We start from the raw sequence: 15,472 nt of genomic DNA on the forward strand, positions 1-15,472 counted from the left end.
AAAAAGGGTACTAGCTCTTTCAATTTCCAATCGAATGAGCCATTTTTGAAGTTTCTACGACAACGATTTCTATAAAAACCTTATATGCTCCAGGGCATAACTAACAACCCTTGACCTGAGGGGGTTATCATCCTTTAAGACATAATTTCCGGACCATTCAACTACGTTGAACAAAATGGCTATCTCAAAATTTTGATTGGATGTGTTTGGGAAAATGGTGGGCGAGAAAGGGGGGCTACTTGCTCCCCAATCACTTGCTACTATCAACAAGGGCACTAGCCGTTTCAATATCCAATCGAATGACTCCTTTTTGAAGTTTCTACGACAACGCTTTCTATAAAAAAAACCTTATATGCCCCCAGGGCATAACTTACAACCCTTGTCGTGAGGGCTGGGGGGGGATAACCATCCTCAAAAACATAATTTCCATACTTTTAACTACGTCGAACAAAATGGCTATCTGAAAATTTTGATTGGATGTGTTTGGGGAAATGGTGGGTGTGAGAAGGGTGTTAGTTATCCTCCAATCACTTTCGACTATTAAAAAGGGCACAAGCCCTTCTAATTTCCAAGCGAATGAGCCTTTTTGAAGTTTCTACAACATCACTATCTATAAAAACCTCATATGTCCCCATGGCATAGCTTATAACCCTTGCCCCGAGGTTTCTGAGGGGGTTATCTTCCTCAAAGACCTAATTTCTAAAACTTTGAACTACGTTGAACAAAATGGCTGTCTAAAAATATTTTTTGAATGTGTTTGGGGAAAAGGTGGGCGTGAGAAGGGGGTTATTTTCCCTCAAATCACTTTCGACTATTAAAAGGGGCACTAGCCATTTGAATTTCCTATCGAATGAGCCCTTTTTCAAGTTTCTACGACAAAGCTTTCAATAAAAACCTTATATGCCCCCAGAAGATAACTTACAAACCTTACCCTGAGGGCTGTGGAGGGAATGTCGTCCTCCTAGATATAATTTCCGGACCTTTCAACTACTTTGAACAAAATGGCTATCTCAAAATTTTGGTTGGATGTGTTTGGATAAACGGTAGGCGTGGAAGGAGTGTTAGTTGCCCTCCACTCACTTTCGACTATTAAATAGGGCACTAGACATTTCAATTTCCAATCAAATGAGCCCCTTTTAAAGTTTCTTCGACAACACTTTCTACAACAAACCTTCGATGCCCCAGGGCATAACTTACAGCCCTTGCCCTGAGGGCTGTGGGGGGGGTGTCATCCTCAAAGATCTAATTTCCAGAACTTTCAACTACGTTGAACAAAATGGCTATCTCAAAATTTTGATTGGATGTGTTTGGGGAAAAGGTGGGCGTGAGAGGGGGGGGTTAGTTGCCCTCCAATCACTTTCGAATATTAAAAAGGGCACTTGCCCTTTGAATTTCCAATTGAACAAGCCTTTTTTGAAGTTTCTACGACAACACTTTCTAGAAAAACCTTATTTGCCCCCAGGGCATAACTTACAACCCTTGCCCTGAGGGCTGTGGGGGAAGTATCCTCCTCAAAAACATAAGTTCTATCTGGAAATCAACTACGATGATCAAAATGGCTTTCTCCAAATTTTTAATTGGATGTGTTTGAGGAAATGGTGGGCGTGGAAGGGGTGTTAGTTGCCTTCCAATCACTTTCGACTTTTAATAAGGGCACAAGTCACTCCAATTTCCAATCGAATGAGCCCTTTTCGAAGTTTCAACGACGACTCCTTCGATACGAAGTGTCCTGGTCTAAGACCAAGAAAAAAATAAAATAATAATACATTGTGCCAACATCGTTCTTTACTTAGGCGCACTGCGCTGCCAATGATTCAGCATCATTCAACATCTTCAATCTAAAACTAGAGAAAAAATACTAGGAAAAAAGATCTTCTGGAGGTTTTGAATAGATCCTAGTTTTACAGCTTTAAACAGGGGTCAGCCGCAACGATGCTCCCGAAAAATGTGACTTTAGTTATTTTACAACTAAAAAATGACAAAAAGTGACTACCAAGAGGCACTCAGAGCACAGGCAGATGAACTACACAAGTTTCAATTACTGCCTTATGATCATCATCGCCCTCTAAAAGCCCGTGAGGGTACGGAAAAGAAGGCTGGAAGTATGAAATTATCTAAGATTAATTTATTTTCCCATACAAAAAGAGAACTTTAATGAAAGAACAACTTCGATTAAGGTATAAGGAACAAACAACCTTAGTAAAGCAGAACTTTTGAATGTTTACGAACAGGAATAAACCGCACGATTGGCGTCCATGAGTAAGTGTAACAAATCACTGGTAGAATTACACTTAACATAATTAGCGTCATCACTTCTTAGGCTTTTTTGAAAGGTGATCGATCAGTTCTGATTTTCTCTTCAAAACAAGTACTTCCACAGATTCAGCATCATTTATCCTTTCCCTTTCTACGGAACAAGCTTTTAGTGCTGCTTCCAGCATGCTTTGAGCTAGACCAATGTGCAGAAGTCCTTCTCTTCTACTGCTTTCTTTAGATGTTCTCCTGCTTCTTTCAAGATAGTATCACCAATCTTTTTGTTCTGTTTAGCCATCTCTTTTCGCTTCCTCTGGACCAAGTCCTGGACTGCCAATTTAGCATCTTTCTTTCTAGCTTCAAGCTTTTCTTTTTCTAATTCATCCTGTGTTTAACCAATAAGGTTAAGTTCATAGCTAGGTCTAGCTGATCTGGCAAAACACAGCAGCTTCTTTGTGATTGGAACAAGCTCGGGTTTGTTCTTATAGTTGCGCAGAAAATTAGCGATGAAAACTTTAGCATTTAGGGTCCTCTCCTCTCTATGGGCTTGCATGCTAGTCATCAACTGAGCTGAATGGGATAATCTTCGCTCCACATCTGCGTTTCCATGGCAGAGCGAAAAACCTGCTCTAACTACTCGACCCAAGGCCTGATATTTCACATGACCAGATGGTGTCTTCAGTTCTAGGATCTTTTGTCAATAGCTATCGATTCATGTGCTGTTCGTGGGTGATGACAGAGGGTCCGACTGTAGTAACAACCATTCTCCCTGGATTTTCTCTGTGTTCGTCTCACACAGAAGTTCTCTTGTAACTTAGAGAGCATCACTGTAATCCATTGGCTGGGAATCTGGCTTGGGAAGGCTGAAGCAGCTAAGGCTTCGGAAAAACTCCTTCTTCAGAGGGCCTTTTGCCAACAAATACTGTACAGCAGCTTTTGCGTGCTTCCTAACTCATAGGAAAAAAGGTTTCCTATATTTCTGAGTCACTTTTGAAGAAGCAAGAGCTGTCAGGATCCACTCATTACACAAAGGTTACTCTAGATATACTTCTGCAGCACTGTATACGCTCAAACCCCACGGTGGGGTGATGGTTGACATCATTGGCACGTACAATCTGTCCGAGCAGAACTATATATAAGCGACGCAACTCAAAATCCAGCACATGAATCAACGGCTCTTGTCGTTGAAACACTCCATTGAATACAGTCAAGGTATTTACAGAACTCACGACAAACTCAATTTCAGCTTTCATTGTCGGCTTTCTTAGCCAACTGACAATTTTTAGATACTTCGGATTTGCAAAAAGTGCTTTAAGCCCTTTTTCTTCGGCACAAATTCCAGAAAATATTCAATCGGAGCAGGCCAACACTCGATCAAACGGTTTGCAGCTTCTACTATAGTAAGCCACCAAATGGGGATGTGCTTTACGAACTCATGTCACGGAGCCTTAACTTTTAGCTGACAGTGGCTAAAATCGTCACAACAAGCAGACCATCTGCGGAAGAAATGGTAAACAGCAACTATCATATCAGAACAGTCCTCCCCGAGTTCCTGTAGTCCTTTTTGGAACGCATTATGTACTGCGTGGATGTTGTAGGTACCGATATTCAAAAGACCTTTTGAATACTGCTTTTTCTTTTCCAAGTCAACAATTTACCAAACTTTTTTATTGACAGCTGGACCAGGAGCTTACAAGCATCAACAGTCTTTCAAGTGAAAGTCCTTCATATTCTATAAACTAGAGGAGCTTCTTGCTCAGATCCTCACTAGTAGCATGTCTCAGATAATATGTTCTAAGACGTCGAGTAAGAACTAGTTTTTGCTCCTTCATACGAAGTCAGACCTCTGGATGACTTCAACCAAAATTTCCCTAAAATAAGGATAAATTGCCTCCATGACCAAATATGTATTTTTTGGCATTTAACGAGAAGCCTTCCGGGCCAGCACCCGGGAACATAGTTCGAAAGATATCGACAACACCATCACACGAAATTGCAGCAAAAGAACTAGCTATGGTCTTCAAAAACCGTGTTATTTCTGCCTTTAAAGTCACATCTCTCTCGCAGAACATCTCAAACTTCTTTGGTTGAAGCTGATCAGGTTGAACTGAGTCTGAGTTGACGTGGGTTTAACACAGTAGACACGTTCATCTTTTGTTCCATTTTGGTGGCATGTTGAAGAAGAGCTTGAAACCCTTTTTAGCAGTTGAGCGTCTTTTTGCATATTTTGCAATAAAATGAACTGTCACCATCAATACTCTTGGCACACCACTCTTGCACTAAAGGTCCAGTCCCATCTTCCCTACCAAACCAGTTTTCCGAAAATTTCGTCTTACCCATCACTCAAAGTGACCTGAAAAAAGAACAGGCGTTAGAATGGGTTTTGAAAGCCTTCTCACCAACTCCTATATTTATGCAAACAAGAATAAACTCATAAAACGAAGAGACGCTTATTCTTTCTTACGTTTTGACGTCCCCTAAACTTATGGGTATTAATTTGTACCCTCTATAGGACACAGCCAAACACAAAAAGAGAAGCAAATACTGTTAAGAATCTGAGCCAAAAATGTTCATCTTCTAAGTGGCCAATTTGGGTGTATAAACAGTGAAGAAAGGCCCATGAGCAGCTATGTGAGGATTATCAAGAGTGAGCTTACCTTTTCTAGGAACTTGAATGTCCAACATTCCGTTAGTCCACAAATTGCTGAAAAAAAAAGTTCGAAATATGAACAAAAAAAGTGACTTTAGTGACAAACTCAGTGAAAAAGTGACATATCTTAAGAAAAAGTGACAAAAAGTAAAAAAAAGTGACTGCGGCCGATCCCTGTTTTAAAAAGCACAATAACTTATTTAAAGTTTTACCTTAATATTACTATCCAGGAAGGAGTACCAGCAGTATTTTATGTAGAGGTTATAGGACATCCAATCTTGCATTGCCTAGCACCTATCATTTCAAAATCATGGCTAAACCTCTCCTTAGGTAGGTACCAGTTATGACAGATAATTAGAGTAGGAACAGCATATTGCCTGTCTGACTTCTTAAATTATAAGACCCGACGCAGAAAGGGTATTGTTTTTCAATCTTTCAACAGAGAGGTTCTTAAATACAAATCAGGAAAATGAAGAACACTTTGGGCACTTCCTAAAAGTTATGTCCAAATATTTTTCTAGGCTTGAATTACTTACCCATGAAAGCAGGTTTCCAAGCAAAGAAATGCCTTAAAGAAAAAAAAACTTTCTTATAAGACTAACTTGAAGTTCTTAAAAAGTCTTTGAATAAAATGTGGTGAAATATTATGGCAAAGTTCATACCATGTTCAGCTATGGCGTTATCTTATTACTCTAGGATATTATCCAATTTAACATGCACTCAAATTCATGACACATTCAGAAAACTGTATTTTTCAAAAATTACTAGCCAAATATACAGGCAATCAAACGTAGTGCCACAGGCACTATTGCTTCCATGTACTTTTTGGCAAAATATTAAAATACTTGATCTTTAGAATTTTCAAAGATTGTTCATTATAAGAATTATTTGACTGAAATATACTGCTTTTTATTGGAATGTATGTCCAAATTCTCCTACAGTAGCCAACTAGTTTTTTTTCTGATCCCAAATATCTTTTGGTCTGATCCCAAATATTTTCAGATTTTTTGCTGTTGGTCTATAATATGTACCACTATGTTTCCGGAAAAGAAGGATTACTAATTTTCGCACATAACTGACAAAAAGCATAAACGATTTTGGGATTTGCATTTTAAATTTTACAAAGAAGAAAATTTGTTAGCCTTTAAAGTGCTTTTTTTTACAAAACAGTAAGTAAACATGTATTCATTTTTTCAGTAAGAACATCATTTTAACTAGAAAATGACTGTGTTTCCAATGAAAAGACTCAACAAAGTTTTTACCATTTTAGAAGAAAAGCGTTTTAATTTTTTTGCCAAAAATAGAATGGAAAGAGAGGGAATGTGTTTTGGGATTGAGAGGGTTTCTTACTATGCCATGAGTTTAACAAATGTTTTTATACTCAATAATATCTGATATTATAATGGTGGAATTTTATTGTTCTTGGCCTGCCCAAGTTGATATGGACTAAGCTTGAAATACTAAATTTATATAAGTCCTTACCTCAAAGGCAAACCATGTATATGGTGATATAACATCATAGAATAATTCAACCTTTATATGGTTTCCAGTGGCTCCAACAGATGAAAACAAAGCCTTATCAAGCATCATTATATCCTGAAAAGCAAACAGTTTGTGCTAAATTTCCTAAAATAAGAATTTTACTTATTTTACAACAAAAAACTTATTTCCTCCTTTTTATAACTATAATATAAATCAAAACTACAAACAATGAAAAACATAAACATATTTTTGTAAGCTTGCAATTACATATCAAATCTTTTTCCAATAGCCTTTTTTTATGTTTTAATAAACCTGCAGAGATTGATTGTGTAGACACCCAGGCCTAAAAAGAGAGGAGGGGGAGGGCATAAGGACTGATATTTTGAAACTTTTATGGGGAAATGGACTATAATGATACCACTATTATGTTCACACATGGTTCCTTTGCAAATCAGTAAAAAAAATAAAAAGAATCAGTTGGTACATTCTTACTTAGGTCCCATCCATCCTTGTGGGATGTTTTGGGTCCACACGCCTGCCAACTCCTCTATAAGGGCTTGGTAAATTACTCTATTTGGTTTAGTGCATGATAATTGTGCTATCTTGGCATTTTCAAGGTTCCCCATCCATTTCTTAGGAGTTTGCCTTGAGAACACAGGCCGTAGATATTCTTCAAGGGCAATTTTGGGAAGATGGTGCAACTCCATTTGCCTGATGTTGCCAAACTAGTGCAGGTATTGCTTCTTGACTCTGCTGATAACGGTTTTATTGGACTGCAACCTTCAATGTACTTCCATATTTGCGATGTAGTCAGAGTGTTTGACTCTAATAATACAATGGATGTATCTCATCTAAAATACTTGAAGCTTTCATTTGTCTTAGGTTCCAATTGTCTTTGTTTTGCATACATACAAGACTATAGGGAAGACTAGGCTAGAGGAATAGGCCCACTTCGAGTTTTTTGGAAGTTGACTAGTTTTCAGAAACCAGAACTCCTAAGTGCAAGTCATTGTCTTACATCAGAGCCATGACAGTTATCATAAAAGAGTAAGGTACCTAAGTACAAAAAGTGATCCGCCGTTTCAACTTTGCGGTCTGTCTATATTGGTAAGGGGGGAAAGGAAATACAGTTCATGTTTGTAGTGAAGATAACTTTGCTCTTGCTGGTAATGGTCTCTGTCACAAACGGCTTGGTGGCGTTGTAGAGTTTATCAGCTTGTGCCTTCAATTCCTAAAAGGATGGCTAGCTCATCTATATAATCAGCACAGCCAAGACGGAATGGCATTTATAAAGATGTTGAAAGGGTATGGTGATAAAATGCAACCCTGGAGCACTCACAACAACGTTGCTGACTCTTTTGAAAACCCTTCAGTGGTTACTACTTAGCCTTGGAAAAGGTCATTCAGACTCTTAATATTTCAAACTGTTTTACCTTAATTTGCACTTCAGAGCAAATTAAGATCCGTCTTGATCTGTGAATTGATCCATACTTGATGATGTGAATGACCAAACATCAAATGCATCCACCTGGTACGTCCAGAGGACACCTTTCCATTTGACATCTAATAACTTCTTGAAAGCTTTATCATTGGGTGCTGACTATTCCAGTGTTTTACTACATGGCAGGAGAAAAACTGTTGTTGGTGTTGAGTTTTTACATATGGCTTGAATAGCTTCTTTGAATTTCCCTTCCTGTCAGTGCCAATATTTTGGAAAACTGAAGAATAAATTGAGGGAGCGGGGGGGGGGGGGTCTGGTGAAATAAGCTTACATGTAATAAGCATATCAGCTCTTTGTCGTGGGTAAACCAGTGTAGATTTCAGCTCCTTCAAATGTTCCTCATAAGGCTTGTCTCTCACCTTTGTTATTGCCTTAGTAGCTCTCCTTTGTACTTCTTCCAAAAGCTGTATGTCACCCCTGTATCCTGGTGATGCTATGCACATTCCAAAATAAAGCACTGGTCTGACAAGGGCCTTGTACATTCTCATGAAAACATAGGGATACCTACTGGATATAGTTTTTTTCAAGAGTGCTAGGACAGAGTTTACATGAGACCCAGTCTTCTTGCAGTTTGAATGGATTTTACACTGGTTGTCAACAATGATTCCAAGATCCCTTTCTTCATCCACAGTTTGCAGCTTTTGAATGTTGTTTACAGCTAGATTGACCATGAAACCTGGATTGGACTTTGCCTAAATGAAAAACACTACATTTGTCAATATTGAAGCTATATTGTACCATGTTGTTGCCTGGTTTTGAATACTGGAAATGCAAGATTGGATGTCCTATAACCTCTACATAAAATAGTGCTGATACTCTTTCCTGGATAGTAATATTAAGGTAAAACTTTAAATAAGTTATTGTGCTCTTTAAAACAGGTGTTGGCTGCAGTCACTTTATACTGGTTGTCTACAATGATTCCAAGATACCTTTCTTCATCCACAGTTTGCAGCTTTTGAATGTTGTTTACAGCTAGATTGACCATGAAACCTGGATTGGACTTTGCCAAAACGAAAAACACTTCATTTGTCAATATTGAAGCTGTCGTAAAATACTTCGTGCCAGAGTATTTCTAATTGTCTTTTTCAAGGATGGTATTTAATGAGTTACTTTTGCTTTGACATGCTCAGTAGCTTCTTATCGCTTGAATCAATTCATAGAGAATTAAACAAGTCAAAATCAGCCGATCGTGGGCCAGTCTCCTATCTATATATCGGACGAAAAATCAATATTGAAGATCAAAACGTAAATTTTGACATCGCAAACAATATTTGGAAATTTCTGTTTATTTCCAGGTTTTTTAACGATCTACCAGGTAACATCCAACAAAAAATTCCAACATACGAAAAGTTCTCGCTAATATCTATCGTAAATTTGAAGTTCTCGGGGGGGGGGAGGCAACTGCCCCCCTTCCCTACGCCCATGCTTGATAGTATTATTAGTAAAGAAGATGATAGCAGTGAAGATGTTAAAAGCAGAATAGCCAAGGCTCATTGTGTTTTTTTACAGTTGAAAGAGGTTTAGAAGAATAGGAAGATAAGTCTGCAAACCAAGATTAGAACATAGGAAGCTACAGTGATGACAGTGGTCAAATGTGGTTCTCAAGCATGTATGTGCCCAAAAAGTGGATGACTACTTTCTAGGGCTATAATGAGAGAAAGATTGAAATGGCTTGGGCACATCCTGCAGATGAAGGATGACAGATTGCCAAAGATTGTCCTTTTTGGCCAACTGTCAAGGGCTAAATGGAAAGCAGGTTGCCTAGGATTGTGGTGGGAGGATGTCATAAAGAAAGATTTAAGGGAAATGGGAACTTCCTGGGAGGAAGTAAAAAGGGAGGCTTTGGATAGATTGAGATGGAGGAGGAACATGCCTAGCTGTGTTGGCCTCAGGTGGCTTGGTGATGTGGCGAGTTGTTAGTAGTAGAAAATTGATTGGTGGTATTCTGCTTTTTCAGTTTCTTTACTTAACAATTAAAATAGAGGACAAAATTTGAATACTTGTTCAAAATTATTGATGAACAATAATCTTGTTGAGTAGGTTCTTGTTAATATTTTTACCTACCAAATTTTGGGTAAATAGAGCATTATTGTTCATATGAATTGAAATTCTAAATGTCCTTTGATTTTCTATGTGGCTGGAGCTGTCACTAACTCTGCAATAGGGTTTTCTGATGTTTGTATACATTAATTAAAAAAAACTTTTTCCACAAAAAGTCCAAGAAAAGTAAAGAACTCGCAAATCAACATTGATAAATAAATGAAACCCAAAACGAACAGAAATTACAATAAATAACCGAGTCAAACTCAAAACGAGAAGAAATTAACATAAGTTGGGCTCAATAATTTGCACTTTACTGAAAAAAAAAATACAAATGAATGTGCATTGTACATATACTGATATTTAGTAATCAAAATGTTAATATTATTTCATTTATTAAAGTTATAAAAGTAAAAACAGTTATATTTTTTTCAGTAAAGTGCAAATTATGTTCTGGCCTTGGGAAGGCATAGGGGTTTTGAGCACAACTTATGTTAATTTCTGCTCGTTTTGAGTTTGACTCGGTTATTTATTGTAATTTCTGTTCGTTTTGGGTTTCATTTATTTATCAATACTGATTTGCAGTAGTTTCACGCTTTGTAGATTATTTGATTTTATTTTTGCTCATTTTTTGTTTGATAAAGTTCTTTATTTTTCTTTGAAAAACTTATTTTGTTGAAAAAGTTTTTTTTAATTAATTTCTTTTCGTTTTATATTCACACAGTCTTTTCAGAGAAGAAGAAAATAATACTTTAAATCATTTGTTTTTTTAAGACTTTATATTTAGGTCTGCTATTTGTATGCTGGAGAAAATTTTTTAGCAATTTTTAACAACATACACCCTTTTAAAAATCTGGACACAAATAGTAGTGTTTAATTTCGTTTCATACCTCCTCTAGATGACCTGAAATGGAAAACTTGATACCATTTGCAAAAATAATCTGCTTACTTTCTTTGATACCTTGGATACACTTTCCTATGACAACTCCTTTGATACAAAGTGCCCTGGTCTAAACAACAACAACAACAACAAAAAAATCACACATTATACCCACATCGATCTTTACTATAAAAATGTCAAGCCTTCCAATAACTTTCGACTATTAAAAAGGGCACTAGGCCTTTTGATTTCCAATTGAATGGGCCCTTTTTGAGTTTCTACAACAGTACTTTATATAAGCACCTTGTAGGCCCCCAGAGCATAAATTACAACCCTTACCTTAAAGGCTGTGAGGATGGTTGTCATCCTCTAAGACATAATTTCCAGAACTTTCAACTAAAACAAAATGGCTATCTCAAAATTTTTTTTTGATGTGTTTGGGAAAATTGTGGGCATGAGAGGGGCGTTAGTCGCTCTCTCATCACTTTCAACTATTAAAAAGGCACTAGCCCTTTCAATTTTCAATCAAATGAGCCCTATTGAAGTTTCTAGGACAACACTTTCAATAAAAACGTTATATGCCCTCAGGGCCTGACTTACAACCCTTGCAACCCTTACCCTGAGGGCTGGGGGTTGTCATCCTCAAAGACCTCATTTCCAGAACTTTCTACTACGTTGAACACAATGGCTATCTGAAAATTTTGAGTGGATGTGTTTGGGGGAATGGTGAACGTGAGAGGGTGATTAGTTACCCTCCAATCACTTTCGACTATTAAAAAGGGCACTATCCCTCTCAATTTCCAATTGAATGAGCCCCTTTTGAAGTTTTTACGACAACTCTATCTATAAAAACTTTATATGCCCCCAGGGCATAACTTACAACCTGTGCCTTGGGGGGTTTTTCATCCTTAAATACATAATTTCCAGAACTTTCAACTACGTTGAACAAAATGGCTATCTCTAAACTTTGATTGAATAATGTTTGGGGAAATGCTGGGCGTGAGAGGGGGCTCAATTACTCTCCATCCACTTTTGACTATTAAAAAGGTCAATTTCAATTTCCAAACAAATGAGCCCTTTTTGAAATTTTTGCAACAGCTTTCTATATAAACCTTATATGCCCCCAGGGCATAACTTAAAATCCTTGCACTGAGAGCTCTGAGGGTGTTATCATCCTAAAAGACCTAATTTCCAGAACTTTCGACTAAGTTGAACAAAATTGATATCTCAAAATTTTGATTGGATGTGTTTGGGGAAATAGTGGGCATGAGAGGGGGGTTAGTTGCCCTTCAATCATTTTTTACTATTAAAAGGGCACTAGCCCTTTCAATCTTCAATTGAATGACCCCTTTTTGAAGTTTGTATGTTAACTTCTTCAATACAAAGTGCCCTGCTCTATATTAGCCCTTTTTGATGTTTTTACAACATCGCTTTCTATAAAAACCTTACATGCTCCTAGGGCATAACTTAAAACCCTTGCCCTGAGGGTTGAGGGGGGATGGGTTGTCATTCTTAAAGACCTAATTTCCAAAAATTTTAACTACATTGAATTAAATGGCTATATAAAAATTTTGATTGGATGTGTTTGGAGAAAAGGTAGGCGTGAGAGGGGGGTTAGTTGTTCTCAAATCACTTTCGACTATTGAAAAAGGCACTAGCCCTTTGAATTTCCAATCGTTTGAGCCCTTATTCAAGTTTCTATGACAAAGCTTTCAATAAAAACCTTATATGCCACCAGGGCATAACTTATAACCCTTGCCCTGAAGACTGTGAGGGGAGTGTACTGCTCAAAAGTTTAATTTCCTGAACTTTAAACTGCGTGGAACAAAATGGCTATCTCAAAATTTTGATTGAATGTGTTTGGAGAAATGGTGAGCGTGGAAGGGGTGTTAGTTGCCTTCCAATCACTTTCGACTATTAAAAAGGGCACTACCCATTTCAATTTCCAATCATATGAGCCCTTTTTAATGTTTCTACGACAAGACATTTTATAAAAACCTTATAAGCCCCCAGGGCATAACTTATAACCCTTGCCCCGAAGGCTGTAGGGGAGTGTTCTTCTCAAAAATATAATTTCTATGTACAAATCAACTGCGGAGAACCAAAATGATAATCTCAAAAACGTATTAGAATGTGTTTGGGTAAAAAGTGAGCGAGACAGGGCGATTGGTTGCCCTGAAATCACTTTCGACTACTAAAAAGGGCACTAGACCTGTGAATTTCCAATCGAATGAGCCCTTTTTCAAGTTTATATGACAAAGATTTCAATAAAACTTATATGCCCCCAGGGCATAACTTATAACCCTTGCCATGAAGACTGTGGGGGGGGGGGGGGGGAGTGTCCTGCTCAAAGGGTATAATTTCCTTTAGACTGCATGGAACAAAATGGCTATCTCAAAATTTTGATTGGATGTGTTTGGGGAAATAGTGGGCGTGGAAGGGTGTTAGGCGCCTTCCAATTACTTTTGACTATTAAAAAGCACAATAGCCATTTCAGTTTCTAATCAAATGAGCCTTTTCGAAAGCAACACGTTCTATAAAAAACTTATATACCCCCTGGCATAACTTACAACCCTTGCCCTAAGGGCTGTGAGGGGGTTGTCATCCTCAAAGACCTAAATTACAGAACTTAAAACTATGTTGAATAAAATGGCTATCTCAAAATTTTGATTGGATGTGTTTGGGGAAAAGGTGGTCGTGAGGGGGGTTAGCTGCGCTCCAATCACTTTCTACTATTAAAAAGGATACTTGCCCTTTGAATTTTCAATCGAATGAGCCTTTTTTGAAGTTTCTATGACAACACATTCTATAAAAACCTTATATTCCCCCAGGGCATAACTTACAAATTCAAAGGGCACTAGCCCTTTAAATTTCCAATCGAATGAGCCTGTTTTGAAGTTTCTATGACAATGCCTTCTATAAAAACCTTATATGCCACCAGGGCATAACTTACAACCCTTGCCCTGAAGACTGTGGGGGAGTGTCCTCCTCAAAAACATAATTTCTATCTGGAAATCAACTATGTTGAACAAAATGGCCATCTCAAAACTTTGATTGGATGTGTTTCAGGAAATGGTGGGCATGGAAGGGGTGTTAGTTGCCTTCCAATCACTATTGACTATTAAAAAGGGCACAAGCCACTCCAATTTCCAATCGAATGAGCCTTTTTTGAAGTTTCTATGACAACACATTCTATAAAAACCTTATATGCCACCAGGGCATAACTTACAACCCTTGCCCTGAAGGCTGTGGGGGAGTTTCCTCCTCAAAACATAATTTCTATCTGTAAATAAATTACGCTGAACGAAATGTCTATCTCAAAATTTTGATTTTATTTGGGGAAATGGTGGGCGTGGATGGGGTGTTAGTTGCCTTCCAATCACTGTTGACTATTAAAACGGGCAAAAGCCACTCCAATTTCGAATTGAATGAGCCCTTTTCAAAGTTTCTACAGTTTCTTCAATACAAAGTGCCCTGCTCTAAAGGAAAAAAATAATAAATAATACATTGTGCCCTCCAATCACTTTCAACTATTAAAAAGGGCACTAGCCCTTTGAATTTCCAATCCAATGAGCCTTTTTTGAAGTTTCTATGACAATGCCTTCTATAAAAACCTTATACCCCCAGGGCATAACTTACAACCCTTGCCCTGAAGGCTCTGGGGCAGTGTCCTCCTGAAAAACATAATTTCTATCTTCAAATCAACTATGCTGAACAAAATGGCTGTCTCAAAATGTTGATTGGATGTGTTTTGGGAAATGGTGGGCATGGAAGGGGTGTTAGTTGCCTTCCAATCACTTTGGACTATTGAAAAAAGCACAAGCCACTCCAATTTCCAGTTGAATGAGCCCTTTTCGTAGTTTCTATGACATCTTCTTTGATACAAAGTGCAAAAAAATAATAAATAATACATTGTGCCAACATCATTCTTATATGCCTTCAGGGCATAACTTAAAACGCTTGCTTCAAGGGTTGTGGGGGAGTGTCCTCCTCAAAAACATATTTACTACTATGAAATCAACTACACTGAACAAAATGGCTATCTCAAAATTTTGATTGGATGTGTTTTGGGGAATGAGAGGCGTGGGGGGGGGGACTATTTGCCCTCCTATCACTTTCGACTATTAAAAAGGGCACTAGCCCTTTGAATTTCCAATCAAATGAGCCTGTTTTGAATTTTCTACGACAATACCTTGTATAAAAACCTTATATGCCCCCAGGGCATAACTTACAACCCTTGCCCTGAGGGCTGTGGGGGAGTGTCCTCCCCAAAAACATAATTTCTATCTGGAAATCAACTACGCTGAACAAAATGGCCATCTCAAAATTTTTATTGGATGTATTTCATGAAATGGTGGGCATGGAAGGGGTGTTAGTTGCCTTCCTATCACTTTTGACTATTAAAAAGGGCACAAGCCACTTCAATTTCCAATTGAATGAGCCCTTTTTGAAGTTTCTATGACAACTTCTTTAATACAAAGTGCCCTGCTCTAAAGGAAAAAATAATAAATAATACATTGGGCCAACATCATTCTTATATGGCCTCAGGGCATAACTTAGAACCCTTGCCCCAAGGGTTGTGGGGGAGTGTCCTCCTCAAAAACATATTTTCTATCAGGAAATAAACTATGCTGAACAAATGGCTATCTCAAAATTTTGATTGGAT

At 37.8% G+C, this 15,472-nt stretch overlaps 1 protein-coding gene across 2 annotated transcripts in view; it reads right to left on the reverse strand.

Moving 5' to 3' along the window:
- Positions 1-15,472, reverse strand: part of LOC148951148 (glutathione S-transferase kappa 1-like) — a 40,659-nt gene that overhangs the window by 19,043 nt on the left and 6,144 nt on the right. For both annotated transcript variants that reach the window (XM_089090673.1, XM_089090672.1), the window contains exon 2: positions 6,386-6,499. In XM_089090673.1, the coding sequence (XP_088946799.1) occupies positions 6,386-6,493 (108 nt within the window). In that variant the 5' untranslated portion in view covers positions 6,494-6,499. The remainder of the gene's footprint in view (positions 1-6,385; positions 6,500-15,472) is intronic.

Source organism: Artemia sp. Qi Xiang Cuo, chromosome 6, assembly GCF_049724085.1.
Source record: "Artemia sp. Qi Xiang Cuo chromosome 6, ASM4972408v1, whole genome shotgun sequence".
NCBI lineage: Eukaryota > Metazoa > Arthropoda > Branchiopoda > Anostraca > Artemiidae > Artemia > Artemia sp. Qi Xiang Cuo.